Source organism: Echeneis naucrates, unplaced genomic scaffold, assembly GCF_900963305.1.
Source record: "Echeneis naucrates unplaced genomic scaffold, fEcheNa1.1, whole genome shotgun sequence".
In the NCBI taxonomy this organism is placed as follows: Eukaryota; Metazoa; Chordata; class Actinopteri; order Carangiformes; family Echeneidae; genus Echeneis; species Echeneis naucrates.
This window is the reverse complement of record NW_021780168.1, coordinates 1,016,113-1,029,653: the sequence shown is the minus strand read 5'-3', so window position 1 is coordinate 1,029,653 and position 13,541 is coordinate 1,016,113. Positions and strand designations below refer to the sequence as shown.

Genomic DNA, 13,541 nt, shown 5'->3' with positions numbered 1-13,541 from the left:
TCCACACTGAGGAGATTGATTTGGTGGAATTGGTCAATGTTTGTTTCTTTGGGGAGAATCACTCATCCTGCTTTTTGCCATGATTTGGGAATTATTTCCTTCCTCCACACCACCTACATTTGGTTCCAGGGAAATTGTAGTACATTGGGAGCATTATTATACAGAAGGTGAGACACACTGTTTGGTCCCGGAGCTGAAGCCGCCCTAGCCTTCTTGACAGCCTTCTCAACCTCGCTCCACAGAGGCGGTCTGTTGTCCAGTGGATGTTCTGGTGAAGGTTTGGGTGGCATGTACGAAGGTATTTCCCTTTGTTCAAGTCTCTGGGCGTCTGTGTATGTTCTTTTCAGGTGGTCTTCCAACAACCTCTCTGGTACTTTGTGGGAACTGCTCTTCTCCTTTGTGAACAGAGATTTAACTAACCCAAATGGATTTTTGTAAAAAGATGATCTGTCCTTTTCCTTCATGTTGAGTGTTGATCCTAAATTGACTGTGGTTGTCGTCCGGCCTCTCAGGTTCTCTTGACTTATTTGGATATCGATCTATGCAAGGTCCCTCCTGTACCCCTTTCAGCCACCTCTTCAGGCCCTGATGTATTCTGAGGCCTCTCCTGGTCATCTCCTTACTCCACCCGCATACGCATGTGAAGAGCTCCTTGCGGGTAGCTGAAGCTGCTGTTGTATTCATCATCGTTGCCATATAGGAGTTTGTTGCCATGTGGTCATCCAATGAGTACTGGCAATGAATGCAAGCTCACTTCATTGGAACCCTGTTGGGGATCTCTTTTAAATATTTTTATTTGATTTTAAATCACTAAACGGTTTCACTTCTCTCTCCAAGCTCTTATAGCTGACCAGGTACTCCTAATGCCAAAAACCAGGTGCAGCCTTGGAGGGTACTGTGCCTTTCCTATAGTAGGTTCAAAATTCTGGAAAGCTCTGTTGTCACACAATCATAAAATACTATTAATTTGGATCTCTGACTATAATCAATTTAGCAACTACAACTAACTTGGCTGCTGGGGCAACATGTCGCAAAGGTCTATGCCAACCTACAAGTGAGGAGAGCTAATGTAAGGGATGCCTCAGAGGATCCAGGAACCAAGAGAGAGTAGCCTAAACACGAATGAGGTAAGTGAGAGCCTTGGAAGACCGCAAGAGGAGGAACAAACAGGTTTTTGTTAAACTGGGTCACATGTCATACTTTTAACCAATAGTAGCTGAAATTACAGTTTGTGGTTGTCTTCTCATATGGATATAAAAAGATTAGGATTGGAGGGGGCCTGAGTTCAAAGGATCCTCCTTGTCTATGGAACAAAGGAGGATGTTGTCTTGTCCCTTTTTTGAATGGGCTGTCCCACAACAGCAGTCATATGATGGAAAGATGGGTGGGCAATCTGCCCCCATAGTTGTTGAGGGAAAACTCAATTCCATTCACTGACTCAAATTTATATGAATCCGCCATGAAACAGACCGCAGTGTTTTGTTACCAGTGGGTGCAGTCAATTATGGGGTCACGTTCATGATGGCATTGGATGAGAAAAGAATGGAGAGCATGGCTAAGAAAAATATGAAGAACAGGTGCCATGACTTCTTGGTGGAAGCGGGCAAACAAGGGCAACAGAGACTCCCGACTAACATCCAGATATGGAAATCTATGACCGTGTTCAGTGCGACCGTCATCCTGTCCTGTGTTTGGAACTATACGGGCTTACATGAACCACGTGACCACTCCACAGCGAGATCAGAGAGTATCGCAACTCCTCTCTCTCTGGGGCACTAGCCGGTTTTCGCACCAGTTTAGTTTATTCAATCACTCATTTGTTCGTCAGAGCAGGAGCCACTTTATTGCTGCTAAGATTATATGTATTTCACTGGCTTCTGGGTTGTAGTTATTTAAAAATTTGATATTCTGTTGTCCCTGTTTCACTGCTTATGACACTTGTCTGAAGGTCATGGCTTATGTCACTTTATACTGCCTTTGTTTATTGCTGAGACATATATATACACCAATCGAGGCAGATGCCCCCCCTGAGCCTGGTTCTGCTCGAGGTTTCTGCCTCTTAAAGGAAGTTTTTCCTTCCCACTGTCGCCAAGTGCTTGCTCATGGGAGGATCTGTTGGGTCTCTTTGACAACTCCATAAAGAGTTTTGTCTAGACCTGCTCTGTGTGTAAAGTGCCTTGATGTAACTTTATGTTATGATTTGGCGCTATACAAATAAATCCCTAACCCTAACCCATTTGATAATTAAACTGAAAGAAGGAAGTCTCTATTGATTTCTATTCTATGACACTGTTGTGAAGTCATGTAACTAAAATAGGGTGACCATATTTTGATTTCCAAAAAAGAGACACTCGGCCCAGCCACAAGATAGCCTACTTAAATGATACTCGCAGTTTACGCATAGATTCCTTATAATTTTAATATATTTAAAGTTCATATGTATGTATATATACATGTATATGTAAAAAAAAAGCAAAATCTCTGGAATAAAATAATGATAGAAATAATGTCTCTTCTGTTTGAGAAACATCAACGTTTCACAAAGAACTCAGTTAACTTTGATGAACTACTCTCACCTCACACTGCCTTTTTATGTTTCTCTGTGTCCATATGAGCTGTGAGGTCCCCGGCCCTTTATTGGACACAGACACATATGTACCAGCTTTGCACACGGTGCCCTCAGCCTCCCATATGTCCCGACCGGGTCGGTAAACGGAATTTTATTCGCAGTTCATCTTGAACGCTTCAGCTGCACCGCCGGTGTCTGCTGCTTTCTTGTTATGAGTTTTGGAGATCCGCCCACAGAGCGGCCTCTTGGGGATGACGTCACACACGCTAACCCAAACAACGACAACCGGCGGGGGCACACACATAAACACACATATAAACACACAAAAGGAACACCGGACATTATCATCAATTCATAAAAAAAACCCTGGGTTTTTTGTGGACATGTCCGGGGAAAAGAGGACGTTTGGTCAGTCTAAACTGAAAGAAAACAGGAAGATGAGTGCATAAAAGCAACAATAAAGAATTCATGAACTCAGGATGATATCTATTTGTGGAGGTTTACTGTGTACCTAATGTAATTGTTACGTCAGTCTATATTTGATATCCCATCTGTTTTCTAATGTTAAATAATGTGAAAAGGCAGTTTTAACTCCCTCCTGTGGTCATTGTCCTGAAGATCAAGGGGCAGAAAAATAAAATGCACCATGGGTACAGTTTACCAAACTGTCCACGTGGATGTAAACTGGTAATCTGTACCCACAGTTGACAACATGTCCACACTGCGCACAGATGATTGATTTTCCCTCCCCGTAAACTGGGAGGGGGCTCCGGAGCAAAAGCTGCTTGGTTTGGGCTTGTTTTCACAGGTCTGGTTGCCTGTTTGTCTCACGAGATCTGGCAACCCTGGAGACACATGACTCATGAGTTTGACTCTGAATAGGTTAACTCGAATGAGGATGAGAGGAGCCAGGATTTATTAGATATGCCGTGAATCTGAACAGGTTAGGCAGAAGTCGACAGTATGTGCTGTGTGTGAGTGACAGCTCATATCGGGGGAGAAACAACAAATCACGGGGCTGATACAGTGATTCACTTCGGTCCCTGTAGTCACAGTTGAACACTTGGTCTCTTTTTCTGCACTTACGGTAGAATGGATGGGCCAATCAACGAGGTGATCGAGATGAGGAATCACGATTAATGATTCAGTAAAATGACTTTCGGGGTTTGACCGATTCGTTGCCTGCTCTCAATGTTGGCCAGTCCGCCCGCAGAAGACTTGTCTTTATCCCAGTCTGCTCGGTTAAACTGGTTAAAATGTGTTTTCATGCACGGTGTCAACAATTACAAGAGACTCTGACATCCCGAGCCGAAATAAAAGTTAAAGACGTCGACTTTGTCCTCAGTTTTTCTCCTACGGATCGTGAACACACCGCAGGAATAAGCGTGTGAGGCGGCGGAAATGAGGCTGCGGATGTAAAGCGGTCAAACTAAATAAATAAGAAGTTAACCAAGCCCAGCATCATCACGGACACACACGAGTCTGCACAGAAAACAGGACAAACTCAAAGCAGAGTGTAGAAGGGACGTACCCCTCTGACCGCAATCTGGACTGCCGAGAGTCCTCGACTCTGCAGGGCCTGGTTCGGCTGGAAGCCGATAAAATGTCGGTGGCTGTTGGGCCTGGCTGAAGTCGTCCATGATTCAGCGCCGCATTTGGGGATTATTTGTCGGGCAGAGGGCGGTGCTAAGGTAGGTGAGATGATCGCATTAACTACGAAATATATCATTTGTGTTCACCGTGGCTACTTCGATACGGAGCTGTGAGCTGTTTACCACCACGAAGCCCTGAGGGGCCTCGGGCAATTCAGCTGGTGGTCTCAGCTGACCAACCACCAGAGCTAGCGTGGGAAATAAAGACCCAGAATAAAACGTGTTGTTGTGTCTATGACAGCAGATCTGAGCACACACAGCTTGAACATACACATTGTGAACATATCAGAGCTGGCACAGCTGGAGCTCATCCTTTATTTCTTCCCTCACAGCATCACGGAGGATCTGAGCCCGATTGGATGACAGAGACAGTTTAGATTCCGCGTAAATGAGACATTGAATGGCATCTAAGGTTCCTGACGTGGGATGTGGTTTGTCTTTTTAGTAGCAACAGTGCCATGATCAGGACCAAACACAGTTTTGTGTGGAAGTGCGTGCCTGTGACAGCAAACTGCTTTCATTAGTGTATGCAAAGCATTATTGCAAAACATCTGAATAATATAACATATTTTTTCCACCATTTCAACTGACAGGGTTTCCTGTGTCTGGCTCAAGGATGAATCAGTTGGGTGGGGTGAGAGTACAGTTGAAGTTGTATTTGTATCTCCACTTTCCATCCCAATAAAAAGGACATATAACAAACCATTTTGTTCTATTACTGAGCCCATGTCCTTTTCCTGTTCTGCTGGGGAAATACTCAAAATCTGCTCCTAGGCAAAACAGGCAGCCATATGTCACCTCACCAGTTTCCCTACATTGTCCTGTATCAGGAACACAAATTTCTTTACTAGTAACCCAATTGGCACTTAAAAATAAAGCTGCAAAAACCTGTTATCATAGACATTTTTTTTCCCACATAATTTCTTATCTGCTTCAGATTCGTTCCTACTGTACTCATGAGATTGTTCAAGAGGTGAAATGAAAATTGTAAGGTGTTCTTAAAACATTTCATTCCACATTTCCCGTAGTGCAACCAAAGTGTCCCTCTCGATAAATTCTGCCTTCTGGGAAAATGGCCATACTTTTTTAAACCATTGGCTCCAGTTTAATATCTTGCTCTGTAAAAGATTTGAGTTGTCACTTTAGAGCGTTTCTGTTAAAATGCTTTCCATTGTGCAATTGTTCCAGTGTGAAATGCCCAAAGACTCACAAATGTCATTTACCAACTTAAATAAGAGCTATAAGAGCCTAATTTCTGTGTGAGGGGAAAAAAAACAAAAAAACGTCTGGGTCTCACCGTCATAATGTCTGTAGGTGAGCCACTGTGATGTAGTGACTGTAGCGATTTCTTGGAGTCTGTACCTCATCAAGCCCAATTGAGGTAATTTTTTTGTTGTCTGATGCAGAAAGCAAATGAACATTTCCCAAAACTTTTCTTTTCTTTTTTTTTTTTTTAAATCCCATTTGTGTAATTTAGCAGGTCACCTGATACAGTCTTGTCAGGTCTGGACTGGGCCATATGGTGTACACAAGGTCAAGGGTACGAGACTGCACAACAATGCACACACATGCACACACATTACACTGGCACAGAGGAATGTGATGGGTGCGTCATGGACAGGAAGTTGCCCCATCTGAAGGGACAGCCTTATTGTTCTCCCAGCATGCTATGGCTATTTTAGGAGTGTGTGTGTGGTTGATTGAAAGTGGCGTTATCTCAGACGTCTGTTTTTGTAAACCTTTCCCAGACCCACAGTAAATGTAGGTCAAATCAAATAGCCAACAAAAGTGAAGGCTCAGCTAATCCGTCTGTGAATTTGGAAGCGGGTATAAAATCTTTAGATTTTTGCCAGTAGTGGATAAAAGGATAATGTGTACTGGTTTTATTGGACTCTTAGCTTTTCAGGTAATCGGTAGTTTTATACTTTGATGTTACTATCTTGGTTCAGTCTCATCCTCAATTGTGATTATCAGTTGTATTTAGCCAGAATGATCACTGAATACCTGGACAGACACACTCATGACCACAGTGGGAGGTCAACAGGAAACAATGGTTGATCAAAGTGAGAAAAGAAAACGTTTGGAAGTCTGAGCTCTAGGGCTGATTAGCCAGAAAATCAGTTTGGTCCCTGAAAAAGCTATTCTTACCCATATCACGCAATGCCTTCCAGCAACACTGAAGCAGCCAGTGTATGAGTTGACACAGCCACAGGCTTCATATAGTGGTATTAGTGGTTGTTAGCTGATTAAACCTGATGGTGCAAGTTATTCTCACTTGAAGAATGAAATCACGAATCAATTGGTCTATTTTTATAAGGATCATTATCATTACTGTAACCCATATTGACAGACATTTAATCAAGGTAGAATGAAATTTATTGTTATCAAATAAAGGTTGTTCGCCACTCACCCATCACTCCTTAATAAGTTCCTTAAACTACAAATTACATCCAACACACTGTTTCATATGTTCTATCATGAATTTTGTTGGATCATGTCTCTCAACCTCTGTCACTCAAACAACTCAGCATTCATCTACACAGATGAAATAATTGAAATAATTTTGCTAAGGGCAAGGCAAACAAACATTGAGTAGGAACAGGAGGACCCTTATCAGTGGAGTCAGAACGAAAACTAAACCAGGGGCCACTTTACTGGACTAAGATTTACCTGTAATTATATTTGTTATTAATTATATATTATTATTATATATTAAAGCCTTGAATTATATTGGTTTAGGTCACAGTTATTCATCTGTATTTTGCTGCTTTGCTTTATGAAGCATTTGGAATATAAAAAGTAACCCTAACCAGCATGTAAGGTAGAAAATTTGACCCAGCATGTTGGGTTAATGTTTTTTCTCAACAAGGGGTAGAAACTACCCATGTTGATGAGTCAAAGCTACCAAGAAATGGGTGATAAAAACAAACCGAAGTTCTGGGTTATCAGGTTAGCAGCTATTGCTAGGATTAAAATGATACTCATTTTACTACCAAATTTTTGTGAAGAACGTTACATTTAATTGAATTAATCTTTAATTACTTTTAATTTGATATAAAATACCACAAAAAGATGAATTATCATAAATAAAATACTTCCAAACATTCTTTTATTGGTCATGAAATGTCAAGTTGACTTTTAACACTTATTTTAAGTATAAAACTGGCCAACAAGTACACAATTTATACTATCACAATTTCAGATTATATTCATTAAGAAATATAAAGACCACTAAAGATTTTATTTTTTTTAACAGTTTATCAAGAATACTTAAACTTCACTCTGGGAAACTTACTAAGCAGATTTAAGTAGTCTATAGCTTTAAAATACCAGAAACCCATTATTCTTATAGATACAGGGAGCAGTCCAATAGGGCAGAACACACTGAGATCTGATAGTGGCCTAAACTGCAAAAATAAGACTGACAAATAGTATACCATGAACTTGAATCTTGAAAATTTACTAAACATACTTTATGGAGACTTGAATGAGGAAGTCACTCACTTCAAAATACCAGAAACCTATCATTCTGACACTGTGACAAGGCATACCTCTAGCAACTTTTTTAGGTGATGCTGAAATTTCAGCCGTGGCCCATCAAGCAGTTTCCATCCAGCAGAAAGAAGGAGTCTGTCTATCTGTTGAGCTGCAAAACACAACGTGACATACACTGAAATCAAACAAATGTGTAAAAATTTTGTTTTACTGTTTTCAATGTATTTGTTCATTCATTCAACAAACTGCCATTCATGGATTTGTTTTAAATATAATTACATACCTTCAAAAGTTGGCATCAATTCTGCCATGTTCCGCTCATGACACTTCTCGACAAATTCATCCATCTTTCAAAAATGAAAACAGATTAGGACATAGGTTACAGAAAGTACAGCACGTGGAATAACAAAAAACCGCGGACACAGGTAACATAATATTTGGAGTAACGTTGTAAAGTCAGACAATGCAATTCAAAATAGCAAACGAAAGATTTCTCAACGCTATACTCTCAGATAGGCGTTAAATAAGCCACTCACCCTCCTTCCTTTGATAACCGCTGCTGTCGTTTTACCATGTTGTAATACCTTATGTTTTTTCCTATTTAATTTCCTCATTCAATCCTCCAAAGCTCAGGTCAAGTGGCCATGGTGCCTGAGTTCAAACATGGCGATCGTCCTCATCCTAAGGCCTGCCCCAGTCCAGACTTCAACCCTTCGCGCTGGGTCATTTTATGTGACCCAGCATTAGGTCAAACTAACCCAATTCATCATTCTTGAGCCTCTCACGAATGGGTTAGTAAAACAATCCAGTATTTTCAAGTGTGCACATAGTCAGGTACCTCGTGTAGGGCTGAATAAAGTGACCTTTTATGTTTGTGTGGTGATCAACTGTTATTTTGTTAGCTCGTTCAGAACTGTGAGGTAGTTTTGTCATGCCAAGTGTCGCCAATGTTGGTTGATTTTTTATTTTTTTTTTGTGCAGCTGCTTTACCGCTATCTTGGCTGTCCTTGATTAGTGCTGCTAGCTCTGGGTGGTGATGTGTTAGATGAGGTTTGTATTATTCCCTGAGTATTTTATTTTCCTACGACAGCAAATCACACTTGTCATATCCATGAAAATATCAATACAGTGTTGTCATGCAAAACATTGCAATACTATGCTGTATCGATTCCTATAGCAGTAAAGCTAAAGAATAATCAGAGGATTGTTCATGGTCCCTGAGCAAGCCCCTAACCATAAGCTTTGTCAAAGAGGAAGGAATTGACCCAAAGTAGAGAGCAAGTCTGCCCCCCAGACTGACTCACAAATTAGCTTGATAGCATAAAAATCTTAAAAAAGATTTTCTTTTGGAGACTCTTTGAACTACAAATAAGCCTCCATCTAGAGAGCAAAATGGACTGCTAAGACAATAAGGAACTATGAGCTCTGGGATCTGATGGAACTTGGTCATTAAGAGCTTTGTATGCTCGGGGAAGGATGAGTTCGAGTTCAAAACCTTTATTTGTTCCCGAGGGGAAATTGGCTCTGCCACAGTAGCAATTAAAATATCCACAATAACAAGAATAAATAAATGAATTTCATTGAAACAGACTGCTGCGGCATGTACTTAATAGATTAGTGAGATGTCCAGAATTTCTGTCCATTTGTTTTGGCCAATGGTTGGGCTAGAACATTATTCAATACCAGTATATATTGCAGCATAAAATGTTTCAGAAGAGGTGACATGATTTTTATTTATTTATTTTTTTTGTGCCAATATCAATGCAAATTTTAGGGAGACCAGAGCGGTATACTACGAAGCGAGATTAGTGCCTTAGTGAGGTATGTTTCGCCTAAAGCCAGGCTTTTCCATCTCACAAAGGTGGCTCTCTTTTAAGCTGGCTATATCACCGGGGTAAGTTATGCTGTAAACAAAAACAGGTTGGAACGGGTTTTTGCTCCAACTTTCGGCTTAAAGTCGGCTATTAAAAGCGCCGCCCTTTCACTGATCATCCTGCTTGAACATGGCGTCCCCATTTGTAGACGCTCCAGTGGATTTAGGTGCACGAATTATTACAGGTACTCTTCGGAGGGAGAGAGTTTTTCCAGACTGGAGTGATCTGTTGACGTTTTCTGCCGATATGCTCTATTAGCAATAGGCTACACATTCTCATCTGAGGGAATACATTACTTACATATACAATCTCTGAACCATATGGAAGTAATGCGACCAAACAAAGCCATGCACTTACAGCAATGCAGCCATCAGCAGCAGTTTTTCACCCAATAAAAAAAACACCACCAATCACAGGATGTGTTTTATTATTTATTAAAGTTCTGCCATTTCTGGGAAAAAGAAACGTATACAATATCAATCATGCTTAACAAAACATTTTAAAGTACCATTTACTGGAGAAAAGGATTAGGCTCCATGGAACAAACAGTCTCAGGCCTGTTTGGAACCTGCAAAAACCCACTCTTGGACCGGGTCGACCGTTGCGCTCCCTCAGATAAGTCCCTTCTTCACCCCCTTACTCTCCAGCTTCTCCATCTGGCTGCTGAATTCACAGTCTTTCTCCCTTTCCACCTCCCTTCATACACCAGTCTCAAAACTTTCTCTCTCTGACTTCCATTACTTCCAGACATTCATCTACACACACACATACACACTTAGGAACCGAACTGGATCCTACACTCAACTACACATCCACATACACCCTGAAGAACTGAACTTCAAATATTGAGCAACCTATTAGACTGATTTTTTTTTTTTTTTTATTATTAGATTTTTTGTTTGAAAATCAACTTTTGTTGCATTCTCTTAAATTGGTTGTGAATTTGATCTTGAGGTAAATTGTTTGAGATATATTCGGTTGGAATTTGATTTATTCTCAGAAAATTTAAGTACATTTTTTTTTTGTTTCTGTGTGGCTCTTTCTTACCTTACAGATATAAAGTTATAGAAAAAAATAACAATTGCAATAAATTATTTGTGACAGTGTGACTTCTGTCTGGCACCCAAAATTCTTATTTTATGTGTTTGGAGAGGTGTCCTCCACTACATGCCATCTTGACAATTGTGTATTTTGCTGCTTCCTGTTTTATTTTATAGCCTATGTACTGCTGTGTTGTTGTTTGCTTTGCTTCCTGTTTTTTTTTTTTTTCCCTCCTCTGATTGCTGTCTTCACCCTAATGTCTTTCACCTGTGTCTCATTCCCCATGTCTTAGATTGTCTGCATCCCTTGTGAGTAGCTTTCTGCCGTTTTTTTTGCCTGTTTTTTGACTCCGGATTCTGCCTTGTGATTTTTGTACCGCTGACTGCCTACCTGTGTACCGAACCCGGACTGTTTATTAAACCACCTCTCACTACCCATTTGGCTCCGGTCTTCTTTGTGGGTTCCAGTTTGTTTGTCTGCCCCTGACACATCCAGTCCTCAAATACGACAAGCTATGCGGTCTATACGGGTTGAGGCACTGCTTCACATGTCCAGTCAGAGCTGCTGGGGCTTCGGTACCTATTCAAGTGCAGAAATGTTGCTCATGACTGGCAACAGTATATTTTATTGTCAGTATTAACCAGGCTTTCTGCTGCTTAAAGCCTCCTTCCAAAGTCAAAAAAGGTATATGTTTGGCACTTTTATACAGGCAACCCTCATCTGTATGAATATACGACCACTTACTGTATTAAGTTACATTTGGTTATCTTAATCAAGGTGCATATGATGTGTTTATGTATTTTTTTCTTTTATTGTCCAGCTCCCCCATCTCCCTCTTCACCCTACTCAGCTCATCTGTATTTTCTCTTTCTCTTCCTTCTCTGTCTCTATTATAGGTGTGCACCCTTCTTCTACCTTTTTCCCCCCTGGGGATTGTCAAGTCACCCCATCATCACCCCTCCAGCTCTGGACCAGTAGATGGATTCCTCACTCCTGGACTGTCCTCCCATCTATTTTTTCCATCTTTTGTAAAGGATATCCTCATGTAGAACATGCTTTAGTGCCCATAAGAAAGGCATTGCCCTGCTTTTGTCAAAATGTAAAGTGTTTCAGTGAAATAAGCTCTAAATGATAAACCAGTGAAAACACTGTACAAACAAATCTCCACCTGGAGTGTTGACAACTGAAGTACCTTCCTCAAAGGACCGCAGAGCTATGAAAACACGAACACTGAACTGTTTGTAAAGTGCAGGTGCCTTGGACAGGGTGTTGCCTGGATGACTGTCTGCTCTATCATTATGTGTCATTTCATTTCCCACCATTAAACCATTTTTGTTTAGTAGTGAAATTCTGAAGCACAAAAGATAAACTTGGTCCCCCACCCCCGTTTGTCTTTGATGCACTGACCTGCTTCCACCATTCACCCCTTGCAAAAGTTGTCTTCCCCTCTCATCCCTGCTCCCAGTCACCCAGCCCTTCTTTCTCCACAATCTCTGGCCTTGCATCCCCCCACCACGACCATCCTCCCACTCAGCCACACTGCCAACACCACCATCACCATTACCAGTTTTCCTTCTCTCCAGATCGCTTCTAACACCTTGTCTTCAGCACTGTGTCATCTTCTGCGGTCGCCATGGCGGCCGCTTCCACCACCACCACCACCTCCTCAACCACTGACCCATTGTCTTCACAAGTGACAAACAGTAGTGCCCGCGAGCACCTGCTTGCAGTACGTCGGCGCACCTCACATACTCGACCATACACAATCGGGCCTGATAACCTCTGCAGCTTGTCAATGCAGGATGCAGCCAGGGCCCCTACCTCTGGTTCCTCCTCCTCGCCTGGGTCATCAGGGATCCAGTTGGAAGCAGCAGCTGTGGGAATCCTGCGGGCCAACAGTGACACAGACTTGGTGAGCTCAGACAGTCGCTCCTCACTTACAGCGTCTGTGTACCAGCTGACTCTAGGCCATAGCCATCTCGTTATTTCCTGGGACATCAAGGAGGAAGTAGATGCCACTGACTGGATTGGTCTGTATCACATTGGTGAGCACCCTACCCCACACACACATAAATTATAAGCTTTTTTTTTATTATTATTATTATTTTTTTTACAATATGCTTGCTTGTTTTTTCACATGGATACATTGAAGAATATACGAAACAATATCGAATAAAAATACGTTTTATGCAAAGAGCACAAAATAGAATATAAACACTGAACAGTGGCTCAGATTTGTCACACGCTGTGAAAGGGGGTTTAAGAAGAAATAATAATAATAATGAGGCAGCATGACGACATGCTTAGTGCTGTTGTCTCACAACAGGAAGGTCCTAAATTCGGTTCGCCGGTCTGGGGCCTTTCTGTGGGGACTTTGCATGTTCTGCTTACTTTAAGTAAAAGCTTGGAGATTAATGGTGGTGTAGTGGCAAATAATATTATTATTATCTATTCCTTGGAAACAAAAGCTTTCAACTGAAAATATGTTAACCGTTGGCAGAAGTTCCATCTCTTACTTCTAAATGTGAACCCTCCAGCTGGGAGTGTTGTCAATATGAGCCCCCAGGCCAACTGCAGACATTGAATTGTCCTTTGGTGATTGACGTTATCTGTATATGTATTTGTAATACTTCTGTCTCCTAATTTTCCACCAATGTGAGTCAATAATCAAATCAAATCAAATCAGATTTATTTGTATAGCGCCAAATCATAACAAAGTTACATCAAGGCACTTTACATATAGAGCAGGTCTAGACCAAACTCTTTATAAATTTATTTAAAGAGACCCAACAGATCCCCCGATGAGCAAGCACTTGGCAACAGTGGCAAGGAAAAACTTCCTTTAAGAGGCAGAGGTAACCTCGAGCAGAACCAGGCTCAGGGGGGCGGCCATCTGCCTCGATTGGTTGG

General features: G+C 41.4%; 2 protein-coding genes across 2 annotated transcripts in view; both read left to right on the top strand.

The window, feature by feature from the left end:
- LOC115038391 (NACHT, LRR and PYD domains-containing protein 12-like) overlaps window positions 1-13,541 on the top strand; it is a gene marked incomplete at its 5' end in the record, with an annotated part of 488,710 nt that overhangs the window by 189,424 nt on the left and 285,745 nt on the right. The window lies entirely within an intron of this gene.
- The window catches only part of LOC115038394 (E3 ubiquitin-protein ligase HECW2-like), a 31,288-nt gene continuing 21,634 nt past the window's right edge, over window positions 3,888-13,541 (top strand). Inside the window, 2 exon segments of the mRNA XM_029497230.1 lie at window positions 3,888-4,260; window positions 11,528-12,676. Of these exon segments, the coding sequence (XP_029353090.1) occupies window positions 12,265-12,676 (412 nt within the window). The 5' untranslated portion in view covers window positions 3,888-4,260; window positions 11,528-12,264.